This window comes from Lotus japonicus, chromosome 1 (genome assembly GCF_012489685.1).
Source record: "Lotus japonicus ecotype B-129 chromosome 1, LjGifu_v1.2".
Lineage (NCBI taxonomy): Eukaryota > Viridiplantae > Streptophyta > Magnoliopsida > Fabales > Fabaceae > Lotus > Lotus japonicus.
The window spans coordinates 81,550,166-81,573,477 of record NC_080041.1 but is presented as its reverse complement, the minus strand read 5'-3'; the positions used below and the strand labels follow the sequence as shown (position 1 = coordinate 81,573,477).

Below are 23,312 nucleotides of genomic sequence, written 5' to 3'. Positions count from 1 at the left end.
CAAGCAACATACCAATATTTGGAGGTGGAGGTTAACGTGGGTTTTTTTTCTTTTTGGCTAACTTTTGTGGAGCTTTTGTTTTATATTTTGTTGGATTTAAGAGAGTAGGTGAAAAGATAGAAGAAAGAATATGAGTAGAAAGAAAGATGTGAGGGAAAAAAACAGATATTAGTATGATAAAAAGAGAAGAAATAGAAGAGGAAGAATAATGTGATTTCTCTATTTGTTTGGTTGAATAGAGAATATTATTTTTGTATAAAATGATAGGTTTATCCTAAAAATAAAAATATTTATAAATAAGTATTATAATGTTAGAGGGATAATATAAAAAAGTAACATTGGAAAAAATAAGTAAATAAATAGCACGTGAGTGGGTGGTTTTCTCTCCACTTTGGAGAGATTACAAAAATGCATATTAGAGCCTTTAGAGACTCTCTCTGTTAAGAAGGGAGGTTGGATCTCTCTTATGCAAATCTCTCACATTTCTTTATATTCGAATTCTTTTAAACTAATTTTTTTAAAAAAAAACTCTTTTAAACTAAACAATTCCTCAACTTTGTTTAGTATGGAGGGACCAATTAAGTAGCGGATTGGCTAGCTAAGAAGGGTGTCTATAACCCTCGGATAGGCTGGCCATGGAGCTTCAAGCACTAATGCTATTTGAGAGGGATTACATTGCGGGGGCTTAATTTTCTTTCTGTTTATTATTTTTTCGAAGCACCAAAAGTATGAAGGGGAGAGAGAGAATAAATATAAGCGGAGACCACCACTTCAAAATAAAAAGAGTTATATGTGAATTGTGACTTTTACTCTCACTTTACCATTTTAATCTTTATCATTATAGTAGTATGAAGGTAAAGATGTCATTTTATAAGATTTTTTTTTATAGGTAAATGTTAGTTGTTAGAAATGTTAGTAAATTAATTCTACTCTATTTCGTATCTGTCTCTCTATTATTAATCTCATGCTATACAACCTTAATATAACCATTCTATCTTCTCATATACTCTCTTTCACATTTTCCATTGTCCAACCAAATATACCACCAATATGTAAGTGAAATTGAACCTTTCACATGATTGTGTCACCTGACAGGGAGCATACTATATTAAAAAGTAAATAATAAAATGTTTATTTATAATATAAATTATATTTGCCGATATGGACATTGGACAGTCATTTTCTTAGCTATAACCAATTATATTTGTTGGAGACTTGAGTAGCATATATGTGAATTAAAATAATCAGTGTAGATAATATATTTGTGTTAATATATCAATTATTTATGTTTTATAATTATATTTAGTGTTAGAATTTTTCATTTAGGTAAATATGTGTTAATTAGCATACATTTTATCCGAGTATATGTTAAAATTTTAAGCATATACGTCATAGCTTTTATTCATCATTGAGAAAATATTATTTGTATTAAGATAGATTAATTATATATTAGTGGTTGATAAATATCCACTCTATAATATTTTCGAAAAAAAATATATCCACTATTTAAGTATCATCTACTTTTTCCTCAGTCTCCGAGGAACATGTAGGTTGAGAGGATAAGGTACAGGAATTTCAGGGATCAATACCTGGAGTGTGTGTAGGCGCGACGACACTTGAATTTATAGGTGAATTTGTGAGTCTTAGAAGACTTAAAGTTTTGTAAGAATAATTTGTGTATGAAGTAAATGAACGACGACACTTGAATTTATAGGCTCGGGATATGTCATTATTGTCTCTACGTGTTAATGGGAGGCTGAGTTGGGTCTTCAAAGCGCAATGTTGGCTCTAGGTGCCTCGCTTGTGCATCAATTACGGGTAGTTGTGATGTTGTTTGACCTTAGTTGGGACAAGTTGTTCTGTTACTAAGTCCGCCTTTATGGTTCCCTCTCAGCTACGAGACCTTTTGGGCTAGATGTGACGCCATTTGGCCTTTTGGGCTAGTCGAAATAAGAGCCCTCTAGCTTGGCATGTCTAACTTGAGATTTCAAGTTTTATGAATTCTATTGACCAAAAAAAAGTTTTATGAATTCTAGCAAATGATGTATGCTCGAGGAATGTCATCCATCATACTACATTCTAACAATTTTTTTTTTAATCTTTCAAATTTGTGACGGTCATAAAACCCGAACCCGTATGTCGCTAGGGTTTACTAATTTTCCCATCCGATCCCTCTTCTTCTATTTTGGATTTATAATTATTGGATTGGATGTGTACCCTTTTTTTTCCAAAAGATGATCAGCTTTTTAGATTGAGAGGGGAAGGACATATATTACATCAACAATATGTGGTCCTTCCTCTATCGTATAGCCCTGTGAAACATGATAGGTTCCTATCCTATGCTCTCTGATGACAAGAGGCCGTTAGATCCATCCAATTGATATAACAAGTTAAAGAACCACCACTCTTTTTGTCTACTCCTTCTCCTTCTCCCTCTTTAGTTTTTTAATCACTGCACTGCTGAGATGTTGACATGTTGTTTGGCTATTTGTCTAAGGTCGGTCAGGTGTCTTTCTTTCTACATTTACTATTTCAATAAATCCTTATACATAAACTATAGTGTTGCTGAATTTTTAGTATACATCATGTCACATGCATACTTCAATTAGTAAATGTTTTTTTATTAGAAAAAGTAACTTACTCAATGTTTTTAAGGCACTAATTAAAACACCATTACCACATTATTGAAGGTTATCTCTTAATTCAATAAGTGATTTCAAGAGCATTCAAATCCCAATTTCTTTTAACTAAAACAATTTGTTTGTAAGTTTCATAAATTGAAAAGGTCAATATTATTTTATTAAGGACTTTCTAGATTCATTTTATTGAGTGAAGGAAGCTATATATAAAGAGGAATCATGAGCATTATGCTTGAATGATAAAAAAAATGAGTTGAGGGTTGAGTTAATCATACATGTTACTCTTTGTCTTTGTCTTTTTGTATGTTTTCTCTCTGAAACACTAGCATAGAACTTCACCCAAAATAGCGAGCCACCGTTTCTCTCCGTTCACTCTCACATGATTGAAAATTAACCTTCACTTCACAGTTCACACACCTTCCTCAACAACCACTGTCAACTCAATGCTACTGACACACAACCACCGCCACAATCACTCTCCCACCTCACACTCCCACATGGCTTGTTCTTGTTCTTGTTCCAGTGCCACCACACCTTCATTTTCATTCTTCCTCATCATCATCACTCTGTTCTTCTTCCCCTGTATTGCTGCTTCCAACGAGCCTCTCCCAAGTCCCAACCTCACCACCACAACCCGACCTCCGCCGTCAATAACAACACTCTACGACATCGGAAAGCCCTCCACGTCAGGGTTCAAACCAGGCGTAGCCATCGTAGTCGGCGTTCTCACTCTCGTTTTCTCCCTCACCTTCATCCTCCTCCTCTACATGAAGCACTGCAGCGGCAGCGACGGCGTCGTTTCCTCCTCCGCCGCCGGCATCTCACCGTCCTCACGAGCAATCCCGTCGTACAGCGGCAGAAAAAACTCCGGCATTGACCGCTCAGTGGTGGAATCCCTCCCAATCTTCCGATTCGGATCCCTCACGGGTCAAAAGGAAGGTCTCGATTGCGCGGTTTGCTTGAGCCGGTTCGAATCCGCGGAGGTTCTGCGGTTGTTACCGAAATGCAAGCACGCGTTTCACGTGGAGTGCGTTGACACGTGGCTCGACGCGCACTCCACCTGTCCTCTTTGCCGTTACCGGGTGGATCCGGAGGACATTCTGTTAGTCGAGTCATCACGCCACAATAACCAGAATAGCATTCAACGGAGGAGCAAGGAAGAGGAAGAAGAAGAAGATGAACGTTGTTCAGACCTTGAGAGTGGAAGAAGAAGAAGAACAGAGATCGAGGAGTATCATCGGAGACACTCGTCGGTGGAGGTAGGAGAATCAGAACGTGAAAAGGAAAAAAGGAAAACGACGTCGTTTAGAAGGTCGCTGGATAGCGTTGGAGTTGTTAGTGTTGGTTGTTTTGTGCGTCCACGGAAAGATGGCATGTTGTTAACGCGAGATGAGGAGAGGAGTAGCGTGGAACAGAGGAGGTTGGAGCACCGGATCATTGTTTCCCCGTCGCCGCGGAGCAGCTGTGGGGTCCACCAGCGGTGGAGCGACGTGCAGGCGGTGGATTTGTTGTACCTGACGTCGGAGATGATACTGAGCGAGTCGCGCCGCGCCGTGAATGGCAACAACAACCGTAACTGTACGGCGGGTAGTGGTGGTAATGATGGTGACGTCGTTGGCAGTTGGAATGGCAGGGGAATAATTAATTCGAGAAGTGTGTCTGAGATCACGGGGCTCAGCAGGTTCTCCAGAAGCAGGAGCAGTAGCAATCGTAATAATAGTAATAATAACAGCAACGGGACTGGAGGAGCAACGGGGAGAGAGGAAGGGTTGGTGTCGAGGTGGTTGGCTTGGATATCTCAATCTCATTCACATCCACATCCAGCTGTACGGTAGAGATTTGTACTGTTCCACCCGGGACCTGCCTGGGGTGCATTTGTATCTTAGCTTAGCTTTAGCTAGGGTCTAGACGTAGCGTTTGTTATTGGGAACAGAAGAACAGAATATAGAAGTGACATTTTGATTTTTAAAATCATTTTTGTTGTTTTGTTTTTATTGCTCTGGAAATTTGAGATGTTGTAGGGAGGATGGAACGGGTGGGTGGGGTATACGGAGGGAAGGAAGAGAGAGAGACAACCGCGGATACCGAAGCATAGAGTAGGGGGAGAGTGTGGGGTGGAACTTAAGCACGTGGGTACAAGGGACATGAGATACGGAGATCCTTTGTCATGTCTTTCGCAGCTTCTTACTTAAATCTACTTCCAACTTTCATAATCATGGAATACAGACATACGGGAATTTATTTAATCAAAAAGCTTACAACCACTTTGATTAAAAAAAACAAGTTTTTCACCGGTTATTTAATTTTTTATAATTATTCATAACTGTAGAATATTTTAGATATATTACTATCATTTTTCTAAATATCACGTGCCTCCCCTAGAAACAGAGCAACTCTTTCTTTATGCAATTTTGAGGAAAATTGTTCATAGTTTTCACCTATTTGGACGACACCACCAGATTACTGACTACCCAAAGGCGTTTAAGCGTCCCACAAGCAAAAATTTACACTAAGGAGCTTCTAAACCTAAAATTTACAACCATTGAACGACTTGATTGTTGCACCTTTAATCGCAGATATTTCTTAACCTGTCGTAGAAATAGCATGCCCAGAAAACATCATAAAAATTACCACTAGAAAGAAAGGACACTATTTACATACTAGCATAATAAAAAAGCTAGAAACAATTGAAAAACTGAGGTAAGAAAATAAGAAGCCATATCCATCCACATCTACAAATTGGGTCTAGTCACAATTTCCTCACTTGTGCTTTGCAGAGGCATAAGCCGGCGCTTCTTTGCAGCTTGTTCTTCACAAATATCAGGTTCTATATCATCAATCATCTGACCATCATCACATGTGGCCTTGTCGCCTACTGCTTGATGCAATGTAATTGCGGGAGTTTCTTGACAGAAAGAGTGTTGAGAAACTCCCACTACAGAGGTGGTTGGCAGATTGCTTTCACCAGAAATGTCAATAAAATGCTCAGGATTTTCTGTGGGTGAACAACTTTTTTCACCTCGTTCAGCCTCAATAGATGATCGGGGTTCATTCAAAACAGAGAAATTTTCCGTGATCCCTATCTCTTCTAAATCGTCTGAGGCATCACTTGATTCATCTATAGATGTCTCGGCCACATAATGCTCTGCTTGCAGAGAGATGTCTGGCATTTGACAAGTCTCATCTCCACAATCCCTAGGAAAGTATGGCATAGAGCACGTTTGAGGTGTAATTCTAGCAACTTGTTGGAAGTTGGGATCTGTGGTCAAATCCAAAAAATGATCACCAAGATCCGAGTTTTCCTATTATTAGATACCACAAAGGGGAGGAATTAGTTTTACAATACCAATTGAAAAATGTGATAGGACCTAAGATAATGTCTTTCAGAATGTAGAAGTCTAACCATCACTCAATAACTGTTTCAGGAACTATGCCCTAGAGGGTGATTGGGCCTAAGTATTAGTCAGCATATTAAATACAATAAATGACCAGTATTTTAAAAGCCTAATGTAGTATAAGGGTTCAAATCTCTGTGGGAGCAAAACATGTGGCAAAGATAACTACTACATGACCCCCCGAAACAAGTTCAAACAATGTCAACAAAACAAAAGCGCATGTAGACAAATAGACATGCATACCTCCACTGGAAATATTGAACCATTGAAACGAAAATCAGTTGAACGCGGGTCAAACGATTGGCACTGTCCCAGTACTGTTCCTGCTGTAGCTCCTTGCTCAAAAAGCTCCTTAAGAACCAAGCCTGAATTGTTTAAAGATTGGGGATCCATAGATGATGATCCGGACAACAAAGTGATTTCTATTCCTTTCCCAGCATGGGAAGTAGTTGAATCCCTATTGATTTCAAGACAGTCAACGCCAGTTTGGTTCTCATTATTTTCTTTGTACCGGTGGTCATCACTACAGTCAGAAGAGGACATTTTATGTGACACTTTGTTTTCCACAAGTTCAAAGATTAACCTCTGGATCAGTGTTCGCTTGAGATAAGCTTCAGCAGGCAGAAACCAGTCTACATTTAGCTGGAAATTTACTATTTATGTTAGGTCAAATCCATAATGAAACTAGATGAATTACACTTGGAATAAGATAAAGATAACTGAGCGTGGAACTACAATAATTGTGAGAGATATAATACTTGAATAGGCATGATCAAGTTGATCAAAAATAAGATAAAGATAAAGAGATCGAGGAAATTGCAACAAAAGATTCATGGGTAAAAATACCACTTAAGTCGTTAGTTGATTTTCAAAAAGGAAATACTTCAACTTCAAAATCCAGTTTTTTCATACTAAGTTGGGGGTACATGGATCAAATGACATCATAATGCCTTGACATGTATTAAGTTCAAAGACAACCATTTATACCTCTATATATCTCCTAGTGGTTTGACATATAGTTTTCCTTGGTTTCCATCTACTTCTAACTATTGGACTAGTGTTTCTTCCGGCGGCGATGGTGGAGGAGTTGATGGCGGTGCTCCGGTGTCAGCCCTGGATCCACCGAAACTCAAGCTCTAGATACCATGTTAGAAATCCTATAGAACCACACACCACAAAACCTTAGGCTTAAGGCAATGGGTGTGTGTGGTTCTTTATTATATATACACTAGTAGACTTGATAATATAGGCAATGTGTTTCTATATATATACCTTAGGCTTAAGGCAATAGGTATCTCTATTACTTACCAGTGTTTCTACATTTCTTCTCCACGCATGCCCAAATAACCTAAGACAAGACTCTGCTATATTTTCTGCAATGGAGATACCTAAACCTCTCTTAATTGTATTTCTAAACATATCTTGTCAAGACTAACCACTTATCCATTGTAATATTCTTTTATCATATCTACAACACTGAGGCTACAATTTTTTTTTGGCTCCTTGCCACCCGACATTCAATTCCCTACAAGATTATCAGTCTAATTGACGTGCAGTAAATTATTCCTTTAAGCTTGAGTGATACTTTTCTATTGAAGATTATGCCCAAGGCACTCCTCTATTTCACCCACCCTCCTTAGATCCTATAGTTGATATCTCCCTCCGTTTCACTGTCATTTTGTATCATGAACTCAAAGTGTACTCAAAATGTGGGACTTGTTGCCTCTAAAGATTAGTGTATTTCTTGATAAACTTGCATCCATTACACTCTTTTTTCTTCTACTTAGGTGGAAGCCACATGTTTTCCAGATTTGTCACTATAGTTCTAACTTTCCATTTATCACTTCTCTCGACTCTCCAACTAAGACTAAATCGTTTGCAAAAAACATGTACCAAGACACCATCTCTTGGGAAAGTTTAGTAAGCGCGTATAAAACCAAGATAAAAAGATAAGGGCTCAAAGATAACCCTTAGTGCACACCTATGTTATAGGGAAATGTTTTGTACCCCTATATTGTGCTCGCACACTAGTCATGACCCCTATCCATATGTTTGATTTCTTGAATGGAAACAATCCAAACTTTTTTTTTTCTCTAGTACCTTCCCTATGAAAAATTATATGTACTCTATAATGTGTCTTCTAGATCAATGAAAATTATATGTCAGTCTGATCTCTTTTCAAAGTAGTTGATCTCCCAACATAAACCAAATTGATTTTCTGTTATGGTCTCTTGTCTTAACCCCTGCTCAATTAGTCTCTCAAAGATCCATAGTATGTATGACTCATGAGTCATGAGTTTAATAACACAAATTTATATATAGAATGGAAAAACTTCTTTGAACTATTTCTTTTCTGTGATTCATGGTAAAAAAAAATTTATATAAGCCAAAACTAAGATTAAGAAGAACACTTACAAAGTTGGAAAACTTGGTTAGTTTGAATGGATTGAAATTAAAAGGAGCTTCAACGAGGAAGAGCTCTAGGTAGTGTAGCAGAAAGAGGCCACAATCATATGAGTTTTCTTGCTGCGGCAACTGTCATAGAGTGGCATTCAGTCACAACATTAGTAAAAACAAACTTAGGAACAGAAAACAAAAAAGTATGTTCCTTGATGACTTTATTATTCATACGTCATCAACAATTGAAGAAAAGTAGTACAAATACGATAGGCATGTCATTTTCAATTTCCCTCTAATTTTCCACACCGAACATAAAATAATGGAGAAAATTAAAATTATCAAGTGATAGGACTTTCCTTTTCAAGTGCATGTAAGACAAACAGTTTGCAGAAAATTTCCTAGCATACAATGGATAGAAACAGATACCCGTATTTCTTAATAACAATTAGGCCTCATATTCAGAGCGAACAAAATGATTCTCATGTTCATCGATGCCTGTGTAAAAGACTTCATGAAAAACTTAAAAAAAGAAAGTACACTAGTGTTTAAAGTGAATTATTATTCTTGTGATCCTAATTTGAAAAGAAAAACAAAAAACAGCCAATACCTCTAGTGGAAGAAACCGCATGTTAAAGAACCTTGATGATAGGTCTTCTACCAATGCATCCTTACACCTCTCTTTCCATTCTTCCCACAAGTAACTGTAAATATCAGATGAGAAGAGATCAATGGATAACTTCCTGAGTTGAAATTTTAAAATGAGAATACAGACAAATAGAAAGAATAAGCAGAGAAGTAGGAATAGAAACAAACATGCATGATCTAATAGACATTAATATTGCAACTGAAGTAAGGAAACAAGAGACAGAATCAGATACAGATTCTTGAATTCGTAAATATCCTAATTAACGTTATTACATTATTTGGTTAGCCTATACAATGAACTTAGATACTACTTACATGCTTTAAAGAACATACAAACCAACACACATCTTTTATTTGCCGGGGGGGGGGGGGCAAAGGGAGAAGTTGAGAAGGAAAACAGAAACATGAGAAGCAAAAGAATACCTTTGCACCAGGTTTTTCAAACCACCGTGACTTCCTTTTATAGAATCCATATGCAATATACAGGGTACCTTAATCGACTTGTCCAGCTCTTTATCTGAAATATTTAGCATACCATAAATCTCTGAAAAGACAGTTTCACTATGATGATCACATGCTGAGACCTCACCATTAAAATTAACCACTTCACCAGGATGGCATATGACTATTAAACTCCAGTGAAGACTGCCATCATATCAAAAATTGATGCAGATCAGTACTTAAATACAACTTGAGATAATAAGAGAAGAAAGATTTTGATGGCACCCTACTTGAAGTTTACAGGAATGAAGATATAATCCTTTTCAAATAAATTTACTTTTCTCGTCCATTTACGAACTCGTAGAAATGCTGCTTTTCCATCAGAAGCACTAGATGGATTTTTGTCCATGTCAGCCAGCTTTCGAAAGAAAAAACTATTAAAAAAATGAAATCTAGGCTTTTCCTCCTCTTGTATCTGATTCTTCAGATACCTGCCAAAATTGAGACGTTCATAACTGTTAAACTACCTTGAAATTAGCAATCCTTTTGTTATTCTTTCTATATATAATATCTTCGCGTCCTATTACCCCTAAGTGCTTACATATATGATTATCTATTTTCAACTCTGAAATGCATGTCCTAAAATTCATATAAAAATGCTTCTAGTTTATGGAAAAACACGACAAAAAAGAATGCAGCATTCCATCACACTCACATAAACACAAATACGCACACAAACGCGTGCTAACTTACTTGATGTAAAAGTCAATTATTGTGTCATTAATGAATGTGTCTGGTTGCAATAGATCAACATCTCTCTTGCTTAGGGAAACAGCATCCGGATCCCCTTTTGGATAGATAATTTCAACAAAAGGCTTCTCAAAACTGTTTCAGATCATATATTATCAGGATTAGAAACCATAACATATTTGGAGGCTTGGAGCCCCCCAAAAGAAACACAAACAAACAAATAGAATAACAAATAAGACAAGAACATGCAATGTAGAAAGGAATAGGCTCTAGGGGATATAAATAATATATCATAATCATTTTCATGCACTCTGATTTTCTAGTAAAACATAGAGCTCATAGCAATCAATCCTTCACAGTTCATCATTCTATTCCTGCAGAAATGGAGCATCTTCTTTTAGCTGATGCAATGGGGCAAGCTTTCAAGCGAATGAGAGTTTTTTCTTCCTCTGTTAGTTTAGCTTTTTGTTCTTTTTTCTTCTGCTTAGTTTAGCTTCTGTTCTGGTTTTTCTTTTTTATCTTAATGTACCCAAAAAAGATTAGATATTGTACACACATTTTATCATTAATAATTTAATATAACAGATGATGTGCAAGTTTATACTTAAGGTATATGGGAAACATGAAATACCATACAAACAAACCAATGACTCTGACCTCACATTTCCAACAAATAAGCAATCAAGGATCTCGGCAACATCCTAAGCCAAACACCTCAGAAGCATACATCTAATAGACAGCACATACCATGCAAAGGCAAAAGAAACAGGAAAGCAGAAAGAGCTGAAGCAGAAAAAAATCAAAACAAAAGGTAATTTTATTGATACTTTTAAGTAAACTTGTTAAGAAAAGGAAACAAACAATGCTTACTCACTTAGGGAAGTAGCATGTTGATCCACGTGAATAAGTATCATCCCCCACTACATCCGTACTACAAGAGAAAAAAAAAATTATCATGAGAAAATAAGTTAACATTAATTACAAAAACTAGCCTTTAGAATGATACAATTTTATGACTTACTGAGGCACAATGTTCCAAATAGCTAAGTATCTTGGATTAAGAGAAGTGATCTGTTCATGTCTCAGGGACCAATTGGCATCAGCAACTGCAATCTTCAATTCCTCGATGCCTAGCATAAGTATAAGCATGCACTTACAATGAGCAACAGAGAAGCTACTAGCTGCAAACACTCTACAAAATCATAATAATACAAATGACTCAAATAAGTTTACAGTGACAGTTTAAATGAAAACGTCAAGTATGCCAAGCTATAATGAAGAAGAAAATCATTCCGCATCGATCAACAGCATTAACTACGCCTACCTGAAGTGTCGCTTGCATGATTTGACTGACTTGCATTACTTGTTATTGTACGAATCTTTATAATGACCGCTCCACTCTGAAGAAAGTACACATCAGGAAGTATATATATATAATTTATATACAAAAAGCAAATACTGCAAGCAACAAAACTAAGAAACTCACACTTGGATAAAACTGAGACTTAATATCTATGAGATCATCAGCTGCCCATTCAAGATCAAAGGTCCCATTCTTCATACACTCAGATGAAACAATGATCTTGATGCAACAACGTGAGAAGGTTAACTTTGGCACCATATAATAATTATCCTTGTAAATGACATAATCAGGATGAAGAACAACTTCGGTATTTGTGTCATCCTGAAAATCACATGAAAGAAAATAATAGTAAATACAAAAGCTACATGAATCTACACATTATACTACAAAAATAGTGAATGAAATTATTTAGAAAGCATTTTATATTGATATACTAGAGTGAGGGATAAGAAAATAGATTTTCCAGCTTCAATAGAATTTGCATCAACTTGAATTTTCGGATAAAAAGTAGGCAAACTTGATGAAGCAGTAAGAGGGGAAGACAAAACAATCCAAAAAATTAATACGCATCTGTAATGAAATAAGTAAATAGCAATAAATGTGACAACAGAAGATGAACGAAAGCAGTATCAAATTCAAAAGGCCTCAAAAGCATGTATGTAATTACTTTAAGCAAATGGATACTGTTACGAAAAAAAAGTACCATGTCAGAACTGTATGTGCCATTCAATCTACAACCATTCAGCGAAACTGAAATTATGAAAACTAAGTTTAGTGAGTAAACTGCAACATAATTCTAAATCAAATGTGGTTTAAGTGTATAGAAATTCAGGATTATGACAAAAATTACACCATTTTCAGCAATACCGGATGCAGGACTTGTTGAAGCGCTCTCATTCATGCACACATCCGCCTCTGAATTAACATCAACCGAATCATTCTGCAAAAAAAAAATTATATATAAATTTCACAATTAAAATCACTTCCTAAGGCTGCAATCTTACAAATAAAAGTTACACTACACTGGATGGAGACCCTGAATGACCAATCTGGCTAATCTCAGGTGAAGATACACCACCATCTATATCCTTCATCTCTGATCTTCCATAGTAATGAACATCTATTTTAAAATGATAGCGATTTTCATGACGAGTGGAATTTGATTGTTTGGAAACTTCCAACTCAGAATTCTTCTCTTTTCTATCAAATATATCTTCCACCGTGTTGAGAGATGGGTCTAAACCACCCTTTTCCGAATTAAAAATATCACCCGATACATCAACACAAGGAATATTGGTAAAATTCTTTATGGCAACCTTGTTGACCTGGCCACCTGTAAAATATATTTCACAAGATATGTACTTAATTCAATGACAGTTTAAAGATGAATAAAGCAGGAAAAATAAAAACATACATATCACAGGAACTATATATAATTGAAATTTTGAAATGCTTGTATAATCTAAAAGGAAAGAGAAGGAAGCGGCTACATGAGAGATCACTATTAGATCAACTCATGCAAAATTGTTAAAATAATGATGAATTAAATGACACAGCTACAGCACATTTCCAACAATAGAAAAGCAGGATCCTCAACCATGTATTGTTTCACTATCAAGTATCAACTAAAGGCGGCGAGGAGCCAAAATAGTGTCACTTCTAAGAGACAGTTACGCTGTATTAAGCAATGCCAGCCTAGAGTGTCCAAACTATCATAACAGACATATCACACGCGTGTCAGTTAGATTTGAACATGTGTATGATATGGTAACGCCATGGGTTTGTCAAATGCATGCAGCATAACGTCAATAAGATGATGATAACAATTATTTAGAGCTCGATGATCTCAATATCAAGTTTTTCAGCTTTGCGGGATAATGTTAGCTTTATTCTCCTTTTTTAAGAAATACGATTTCAAAATGCAATTAAGACACCTGATATTGAGTTTGATAGTACTTGTAGGCATTACTACTTTATTATCCTAATTCTTTTTCATTTCACAATATTCACTATACATATGCATTCTCCATTACCCATCTACATGAGAATGTAAACCCTGAGGTCATGTTCACAGCCCTTAAATAAATTCATCAACCATGTTATGTACGAACTAGGCACATCTTGATTTCCTACCACAGAAATCCCATTTGAGATTGCAGCTGTTCAGCAGCTAATGCTTCAATTACAACGACTACCTATGTTAAGGATAATTCAACTAATCTCCATAAAGATAGCCAGCCATCATGAAATCAGATCTGCCTAAACCTTACTACTTAGGGCAAACAAAATGTCATTGACAACTCTAGATCAATAGAAAAAGCTATGCGTTTGTGTTTTTGTTCTTTATCATTTGATTCATTTCGAACGGCGCGGGTACTAAAACTAAACATTGAAGATAACACAGACCATGGTACATTCTCTAGGTTTCAGTCCTTCAATTTGCATCTCAAAGAAGCAGACACCATGCTTTACAATTCAAATCATCAATAGACCACATACATTCCCAAATTCTCATCTAAAACACAAAACGATGCTAAATTATATGAACATTTTCCGATTTCCAATTCAGAAACATGCTAATCCAGTAGAATCAGAAATTTCCGGGAAAAAGCCATACCGTGAGCGAGAAAATCGCGGTTGCGTTTGGATTTGAGGTGTCGTTTGACAATCTCATCCTCTTCCTTGAAATCGAAGACTTCAAGATCTCTGCGCTTGGACTTGTTCATCATCGTCGCTGGCGAGGGTTTTGGGAATTCTGTACTCCGAGACTCGATTATCAGAGAGCGCGAAATTGATGCGAGGGGTAATGGACACTCGATTGGGTTCGTGCTGCGTTGAACGCTGCAATAAATACTGTGGAATTCTCACAATTAGAATGTGACACGTGTCCTAAACGGCTGTTTGGAAAGTGGAAACTTCATTGATCTTTCGGGGGTAAATGGTTTAGGGTTTAGGGTTTAGGGTTTAGGCACTTTGATTCTCAAAAGTGTCAACCGACTTCACATTCATCCCTAAATAAATTTTATTCACCTCGCGGTCCCTTGAAGTGGCTAACGCTAGTCAATTTAGTCCCTGGTGTTAGACTACCCACAATGGTGTTGAAAGTGGGTAGTTTAATGTTGAAAGTGGGTTTTAATGGTGTTGAAAGTGAGTGTTGAAAGTTGGAGGGAGGAGAGAGGTGTTGAAAATTTTCAACTGTGTTGAAACCTGCCCGCGGTGACACGTGGCACGGCCTGGTTGGTTGATGTCAGGCGCGTGCCACACACGCGCAGACAGGGCGCGTTACAGGCAGGCCGTGGCAGCAGGCGGGACCGTGGTGGGACGCGTGGCACGCGTCGGTTGGGCAACGACAGGCGCGTGCGTGCCACGCGTCAGAGGAGAGAGAGGACGGTCTGAGGGTGACGCGTGTCACGCGTTGATTGGTCCGGGCGATTTTTTTTTCCTAATCTTTCCAACTCAATTATTTCATTCAAAAAAAAATTTAAAAAATATAAAAAAATTACCAAAATTCATGATTTTTTTTTCTCTATAAATAGAGACTTGGTTCGTTTGATTTGGACACCGAAAAAAAAAACCAAATTTTCCATCATCTTATTCATCTTATTATCTTTCTACTATCCCTTTGCTTTGAAATGGATCCCAACAAGTACCATTTCAACACCCAGAATTCTTCTAACCAAATTCCCAACAATTATCAACATCTAAATCAGTTTATTTAATTTAATTTTTATCGTAAATTTTAATTTTATGAAATCATAAAAAGAAAAATATAAAATTAAATCAAAATATGAAATAAAAGTGGTGGGGTAGGGGGTAGGGTGTTGAAAGAAAAACCATTGGAGTGGGTAAAAGTTGAATGAAGTGTTGAACTGGAGAGAGAAGGTGATGTGGAGTGTTGGGAAGAGAAAAAGTGGAGTGTTGAGGGTGTTGAATGTTGAAACCATTGTGGGTAGTCTTAAAAAATCTGACGAACGTTAACGGAGGAGCAGACATGACACATTACTTTGTCACTTAGACAATCTTTTAGCTGTCAATTTAGTCCTTCTGTTGAAAAGTCAATGTTGTCTATCTAATTTTCTTTCACTTTGGTCCCTTTCTTCTTCCTTCCATCATCTTCATCCCCCTTCTTTCATCATCTTCAGCAAAAACTCTTCCCCTTCTTCATCAACCCATTCATCAACTAGATCAACCAAAAAATAAAAATCATCATGCTTCAAACCTAGAAAATCACTGCCCAGAACATTATACAGAAAAATAAGAAGCAAATGGCCATGGAGCCTCACCTTGATTCCATGGCCGCTTCCATCGGATTCCGTTGTGTATTACATGAGCAATTCACCCCTTTTTATTTTTATAGCCATGTGTATTACATGAGTGGAGATGCATGGAAGGAAGGTGGCATTGATGCCACTGGTGAGTGCTGAATTTCATTAATTATTTTCTGGGTTTTCAGTTTTTACATTTTTTGGATTGAAGAATTAATGGAATGTATGAGTTTTATTGCTATTTATGTTGGTTGGTTGATAATTGATTATGGGTGTATTGAATTGTTGGTAGTAGGGGCGTTAATTGTTTTGACACTGAAGGTGCAATGAGAATTCAAATCATGACTATAATCAGAAATTGAGGGTGCTGCCATTTCATTAACATTAAAGGGTAAAGTGTGGAAAGAAAATGGAGTCACGAGAGTGAAAGAAAATAAGAGAAGTGGAAATTGGGGTTGAAGATGCCTTGAATTTCTGGGTTTGGGTATTACAATGAAGAGTGAAGATGGGTGAGGGTGAGAGAAGATGCCTTTAATTGAGTATATCAACTGAACATAAAGGGGTATGTTTATTTTCTGATCTCGATTAATTTTTGGAAAGCTAACAAATACCCCTGGTCTTTTTATGTTTCTATATAATGTTCTGGGTTTTGATTTTCTAGATGGTTTTTATTTTTCAGTTGATCTAGTTGATGAAGAAAGGGAAGAGTTTTTGGTGAAGATGATGGAAGAAGGGGGATGAAGATGATGGAAAAAGGGGATGAAGATGATGGAAGAAAGAAGAAAGGGACCAAAGTGAAAGAAAATTAGTTAGATAATATTGACTTTTCAACAGAAGGACTAAATTGACAGTTAAAAAATTGTTTAAGTGGCAAAATAACATGCCATGTTAGCTACTCTGTTAACGTCCGTCAGTTTTTTTAACGTCACGAACTAAATTGACTGGCGTTAGCCACTTTCAGGGACCGCGAGGTGAATAAAATTGATTCAAGGACGAATGTGAAGTCGGTTGACACTTTTGAGGACCAAAGTGACAATTTACCCTTTTTTCAGTTGGTAAGCTTTCAGCTGAGCATAATCATAATTAACGAACATATCCCTTCCCTTCATCATAATCATTAATTCATAATCAAGCAGGTTTCAAAAAAAAAATTAAAAAAATCAAGCAATAAGTATATTCATAATTTATTTTAATTATTTAAAAGTAGAAATAAACTGAATAGAGTAAGGTTTTTTTATAAGATTTTACTCCCTCCGTCCCCTATTATAAGTCACTTTTAACTACTTATCTTAGATTAAGCAAAATAGTTAAAAGCAATAAATTTGTAAGACAAAAACCTAGCATTTCCAATGTCACCCTTAGAATTTTTCTCTCCAAATTAAAACTTTCAAATATAACTACCTCTTTCATCTTAAATATGAGGTTAGTATTAGAAACAAATATTAAATGTTGCATTGGTATCACAAAGTGACTTATAATTAGGGACAAAAAAAAACTCAAAAAATGTGACTTATAAATGAGGGCAGAGGGAGTAATTATTAAGCATTAGCAAATGTAAAAAAGTTTTACACAACCACAATCTTTCAATTAGAATTTATCAATTTACCATCTCATAATTAAATTTAGAATTAAAAATGAAGAAATGTGGTTTGACGCATGTGTAAAACTCTTTACACAATCAATGTATATAAATAAAATCATTTTTTGTAAACACTAATACATTAAAAAATAGTACAAAATGGTGGTTTTAATTTAACCATAAAAAATATTTTACTGTGATAATTACAAAGTGTGAATTACAATTTTGAAAATTACTTGAGTGATCCAAATCATACATTAGTCACGATAAAGAAAATAAATAATAATGTAAATATTTGAAGTAAAATAAAATTAAAATTTAAAGCCCAATTAATTAATTTTTTCGAAAGTAAAATGATTATATATATATATATATGATAAATATGAAAGAGATAGAACCCAATAAAAAAGGAACAAGAACCAATAAGACCAAGGTCGCCCCTACAAAAACAACCATACCGTCAAAACGCACAATTATTTGTCATGTGTTTTTATTGACTTAAAGACAATATTGTAATGGCGCATAGCTCAAGCAGATTTCTTAAGTTTGAGTCTCTATGAATACAGATGCGTTACAATATTTGGTAAAAAGAGTTTTGCTACTCAGAGTGATCATATCTAAATAAAAAAACTATAAATATAAATATTTTTTGTAAATTCAACTGTTGAATCATAACTATTCATCATCTTGATCCTATCAATTTTTGTAAAATTTAACTAACCATAAATTTATAGTAAGAAGGTCATTTTTCATATATTTTGAAGTGTATATATGTTGCAAATCTTAGCATATATTGATGGCACAGACTTTAGATCAATCTAGAATGTGATATTCACTTTCAATTTAACAATAGATTCCATGATACGATTATCAGAAAAAGAACTATTGAATGTGTAAGAGTCTTACACTGTTGTAAGTTGATCCCTCCCATAAATAGATTCTAGTTTTTATATTTTTTTATTTATGTTTGTGGACTGGGCGGGACATAAAAAAGATTATGTCCCGCCCAAAATGAACAATAAACCATTGAAGATAGCCATGGCGGGAAGTGCGACACAACGAGCTTCATTGCCCTCCCTTAGATGATGGACCCACAAGCCAGTTGGAAGATTCCTTTGGATTTGTCTTATATGTACAGGGATTTGGGCCCTGATTGTCAGGCCCAAATGTAGAAAAGGTCCATATCATGACCACCCCCTCTATAAAAGGGGAGGTCATCCACTTGTACGAAACCAACTTTTTCAGCATTAATGAGAATATTCCTTTTATGGTAGTTTTGCTATTTTAGTGCTCTGCTAGGGTTTACTTTCTGTCATTCTTTTGCGTAAGCTTGCCCTAGTACAGAACATTGGCGCCGTCTGTGGCTCTGACTTAACTCTTCCGGTGACAGAAGGAGGAATTACGAGCCATGGAGACTCGTTCATGCGGCGTGGGTCGACGCGATCATCGCCGGCGCGGTGGTGGTCGACACGGCGGTCGCGGCGGCGGACGGAACACCAACCGTCCCGTACTGGACGAGCAAGATCAGGAAGCTTCCTCGGAGGGGGTCCACTCAGTGGCGCCGTCGCCAGCGTCATTGGTGAATGCAGCTCCGGGAAGACCTTCAGATCTGATCGCTAAATCAGATCCAGGTGTGCGGCGGCGTTCAACGCTGCCTAACTACGTGAATTTGGAAGATCTTAAAACCACTGCTCCACGGAGAGCGCAAGAGGCAGTGACAGGTATCACGCCTGCGGCTTTGCAACAAATGTTAGATACCTTGCAGAAGGTGCAGTCCCAAAACGAGCAGTTGCAAGCCCAAGTTGAGTATCTTACTCAGCGGCAGGATTTTAAGCAAGAACAACGCCTGGAGGCGGAGGATGTAGTTGAATTTCAACCTTTTGTTCCAGCCATCACTAGGGTGGACATTCCAAAGCACCTGCAAACCATGGCATTAGACGCCTTTTCGGGCGAATCTGATCCCATGGAGCACCTTAGATATTTCAATACCAAAATGGTGATCGGCGGGGCGACGGATGCGGTAAAATGTCGATTATTGCCCTCCACGTTCAAAGGCATGGCGATGCAGTGGTTCATTCGACAACCGCCCTTCTCCATTGATAATTTCACTGATCTGTCCACGAAATTTCTGACTCAATTCTCCGCCAATAAAACCACAAAGGCAACAATGTTTGATCTTATCAGTATACATCAGCAACCAGGTGAGAAATTAAAAACCTACATGGCACGCTTCAGCAAGATGGCGGTGCAATTGGAGGAGGAAAATCCGGATGTCTGCTTGGCGTCATTCAAAAATGGCCTTCGGGCGGGAGATTTGAATAGAGACTTAACAAGGCGACCGGCGAATGATATGATGGATCTTTGCGCTCGTGTTCAAGAGTTCATATTGATCGAGCAAGATGATCAGAAGAAACAAGAAAGAGAGGAAGGACGCAAACAGTCGCAGACTGGCGGTGTTTCACAGGAAAAATCCAAGGCGGGGAAGGAAACCAGGGTAGCGCAAACCCCCCGTGTACCAAGACCGGGACCATACCAAAACTCTAAACCTGGTTTTCAAAATACATGGCACAGAAATTCACAAGGTCCCATTGCAGCCATAACTGGTCAGCAGGGTGCTTCGCCCACACCAGTTCCACTTACTAAGTTGAATGCACCCTTAAGTACCATTTTAAGGGCAGTTGGGCAGACCAACGTTGTGCAGTATCCACCACCACCACGGCGGCCGCCAGCTAACGTGGACACCAATAGGTGGTGCGAGTACCACAAGGCGTTGGGGCATACGACAGATAATTGTTGGAATTTAAGGCGGGAAATTGATCGCTTGATTAAAGCTGGCCATTTGGCAAACTTTGTTAAAGACACAGCAGCGCCGGAGGTAGCTAAGATCACTCAAGGGGACAAAGGCAAAGGTAAAGAGATAGTTGAAGAGTTGGGCAATCCTGTTGGGGAATGCTCATCTATTGCAGGAGGATTTGGCGGGGGTGCAATTTCAAGTAAGGCTAGAAAACGCTACGTGGCGGCAGTACACTCAGTACAGGAGTCGAACGAAGGCGAGTGTTGGGTGAATCATTCCCCTATTATATTTACCCCTCAGGATTTCGCGCATGTAATTCCTCATGACAACGATCCAATTGTGGTGACAATCAGGGTTAACAATTATGTGACAAAGAAAGTATTCTTAGACCAGGGATCTTCGGCGGATATCATCTATGGAGACGCCTTTGATCGCCTGGGACTAAAGGAATCAGATTTGAAACCATACAAGGGAACTTTGGTGGGATTCACAGGGGACCGTGTCAGTGTGCGGGGATACGTCGAAATTCCGACTGCCTTTGGAGAAGGAGAGTTTGTCAAGAAATTTCAAGTAAAGTACTTAGTATTGGCGTGTAGAGCCAATTACAATGTACTCTTGGGGCGAGACACCCTCAACAAGGTCTGCGCGGTCATCTCAACCGCTCATTTAACTGTTAAATATCCCGCCTGCAACGGGAAGGTCGGGATATTGCGTGTAGACCAGAATGCAGCAAGAGAATGCTATTTGAGAAGCGTGGCGCTCTATGGGCGAAAGGCCGCCAAGGAGAGCCATCGAATTACAGAAATCTTCCCACAAGAAGGATTTAGCTTGGACCCAAGAGACGATGCTGATGATTTTCGTCCACAACCTCTGGAAGAAACCAAGCAGGTGCAAGTCAAGGACAAGCTTCTAAAGATTGGCAGTAGTTTGACAGCAGAACAAGAGGAAAGACTAATCACCCTTCTGGGTGATAATCTAGATCTCTTCGCATGGACCATCAATGATGTACCAGGGATTGATCCCAAGGTGATCACTCACAAACTAGCCATACGACCAGGGGCGACCCCAGTCATCCAACCAAGGCAAAGAATAAGTGAAGAAAAGAACAAGGCTGTACAATTAGAGACTGAAAAATTGATCAAGGCCCGCTTCATCCGTGAGGTACAGTACCCAACGTGGCTCGCCAATGTTGTAATGGTCAAGAAGGCCAATGGGAAATGACGAATGTGCACGGACTACACAAGCCTGAACAAAGTGTGTCTCAAAGATTCGTACCCACTTCCCAATGTTGATAAGCTTGTGGATGGAGCTTCGGGGAATGAACTTTTAAGTCTCATGGACGCTTATTCGGGCTATAATCAGATTATGATGCACCCCTCGGATGAAGAAAGTACAACATTTATGACCAATCAGGCGAACTATTGTTACAAGACAATGCCTTTTGGTTTGAAGAATGCAGGAGCTACGTACCAACGGCTTATGGATAAAATTTTTTCAAAACAAGTAGGCAGGAATATGGAGGTGTATGTGGACGACATGATCGTAAAGTCCGCCAGGGCTAGTGATCATGGGGGTGATCTCAAAGAAGCGTTTACTCAGTTAAGAACATATCAAATGAAGTTGAATCCTGAGAAGTGTTCTTTTGGGATCCAGGGAGGAAAATTCTTGGGATTTATGTTAACATCAAGAGGAATAGAAGTGAACCCTGATAAGGGAAGGGCGATCTTGGAGATGAAAGGCCCAACAAGTGTAAAGGAGGTTCAGCGTTTGACAGGGCGAATGGCCGCCTTGTCACGTTTCTTGCCAATGGCGGGTGACAAAGCGGCCCCGTTCTTCACATGTTTAAAAAAGAATTCAAAGTTTCAGTGGACAGAGGAATGCGAACAAGCTTTTACCAAATTGAAAGAAACATTGGCCACATTACCAGTACTCTCCAAGCCAACACCAGGCGTTCCATTAGTGCTCTATTTAGCGGTTACTGACAAGGCGGTAAGTACGGTGTTGCTCCAGGAAGAAGGAAAAAAGCAGAAAGTTGTTGGGTCCAGGTGGGCCAGCATCCTGCCTGCAGGTAGCATTCGAAACGGGGCGCTGTCTGCTACGCTATAAGAAATAACGTTGCGCCCTCACTAACACCAATTGGTTTTGGCGTAGTGGTAAGCGCGTGATCCTACAAGTGGTATCAGAGCCAGGTCCCGTGTTCGAATCCCACGGAAGGCATGCTGTGCAGCTAGTTTGGCTGGCAGGTGCTGGGGGGGGGATTGTTGGGTCCAGGTGGGCCAGCATCCTGCCTGCAGGTAGCATTCGAAACGGGGCGCTGTCTGCTACGCTATAAGAAATAACGTTGCGCCCTCACTAACACCAATTGGTTTTGGCGTAGTGGTAAGCGCGTGATCCTACAAAAGTTATATATTTCGTGAGCCATACTTTACAGGGGGCAGAATTGCGGTACCAAAAAATTGAAAAGGCGGCTTTGGCGATTCTGAAAACTGCAAGGCGCCTCAGACCTTACTTCCAAAGTTTCCAAGTCAAAGTTAAAACTGATGTTCCCTTAAGGCAAGTACTTCAGAAGCCTGATTTATCAGGGCGATTGGTTAGCTGGTCAGTTGAGCTATCAGAATATGACATACAATATGAGCCAAGGGGCCAAGTCACAGTCCAGAGTTTAATTGACTTCGTGGCGGAATTAACACCCACTGAAGGAGAGAAGACTCAAGGAGAATGGGTCCTGTCTGTGGATGGATCCTCTAATAACACTGGAAGTGGGGCGGGAATAACAATTGAAAGTCCAGATAAAATGATCATTGAACAGTCTCTCAAGTTCGAGTTCAAGGCGAGCAATAATCAATCTGAGTACGAGGCTCTGATTGCCGGCTTAAGGTTGGCCATTGAGTTGGGAGTCCAGAAGTTATTTATCAAAGGAGATTCGCAGTTAGTGGTTAAACAAGTGAAAGGCGAGTACCAGGTGAAGGATCCGCAACTGTCCAAATATTTGGAAGTGGTGCGCAGATTGATGATGGAGGTCAAAGAAATCAAAATAGAAC

The 23,312-nt window shown here is 38.4% G+C and overlaps 2 protein-coding genes across 11 annotated transcripts; one reads left to right on the top strand and one right to left on the bottom strand.

Moving 5' to 3' along the window:
- The first annotated feature begins 2,839 nt into the window (after positions 1–2,839).
- On the top strand, positions 2,840–4,610 carry LOC130720127 (RING-H2 finger protein ATL43-like). The gene has a single exon (XM_057570748.1). It carries the CDS (start codon positions 3,083–3,085, stop codon positions 4,472–4,474), a length of 1,392 nt encoding a protein of 463 aa, XP_057426731.1. The 5' UTR covers positions 2,840–3,082; the 3' UTR covers positions 4,475–4,610.
- A 571-nt stretch (positions 4,611–5,181) lies between these two features.
- Positions 5,182–14,454, bottom strand: LOC130720073 (probable ubiquitin-like-specific protease 2B). Of its 10 annotated transcripts, XM_057570690.1 has the most exons (16): positions 14,251–14,454; positions 12,656–12,966; positions 12,486–12,573; positions 12,337–12,383; positions 11,757–11,954; positions 11,595–11,670; positions 11,292–11,400; positions 11,145–11,201; positions 10,274–10,405; positions 9,811–10,011; positions 9,669–9,724; positions 9,503–9,596; positions 9,042–9,135; positions 8,450–8,569; positions 6,278–6,676; positions 5,182–5,941 (listed from the first exon to the last, which is right to left on the bottom strand). In XM_057570690.1, exons 1-16 carry the CDS (start codon positions 14,360–14,362, stop codon positions 5,372–5,374), a joined length of 2,664 nt encoding a protein of 887 aa, XP_057426673.1. In that variant the 5' UTR covers positions 14,363–14,454; the 3' UTR covers positions 5,182–5,371. The 10 variants fall into 10 exon arrangements, with proteins under 10 accessions (XP_057426673.1, XP_057426659.1, XP_057426679.1 ...); XM_057570676.1 differs by having other exon boundaries at positions 9,503–9,724; XM_057570696.1 differs by lacking the exon at positions 9,811–10,011.
- Between the last annotated feature and the right edge of the window lie 8,858 nt (positions 14,455–23,312).

Excerpts from the sequence above, each read along its gene's own strand:
- LOC130720127 (XM_057570748.1), top strand. The coding sequence starts at position 3,083 with ATGCTACTGACACACAACCACCGCCACAATCACTCTCCCACCTCACAC.
- LOC130720073 (XM_057570676.1), bottom strand. The coding sequence starts at position 14,362 with ATGATGAACAAGTCCAAGCGCAGAGATCTTGAAGTCTTCGATTTCAAG. Across the intron at positions 12,967-14,250 it reads CCGCGATTTTCTCGCTCACG|GTGGCCAGGTCAACAAGGTT; the intron begins GTATGGCTTTTT and ends TATATTTTACAG. Across the intron at positions 10,406-11,144 it reads TCAACATGCTACTTCCCTAA|TTTTGAGAAGCCTTTTGTTG; the intron begins GTGAGTAAGCAT and ends GATCTGAAACAG.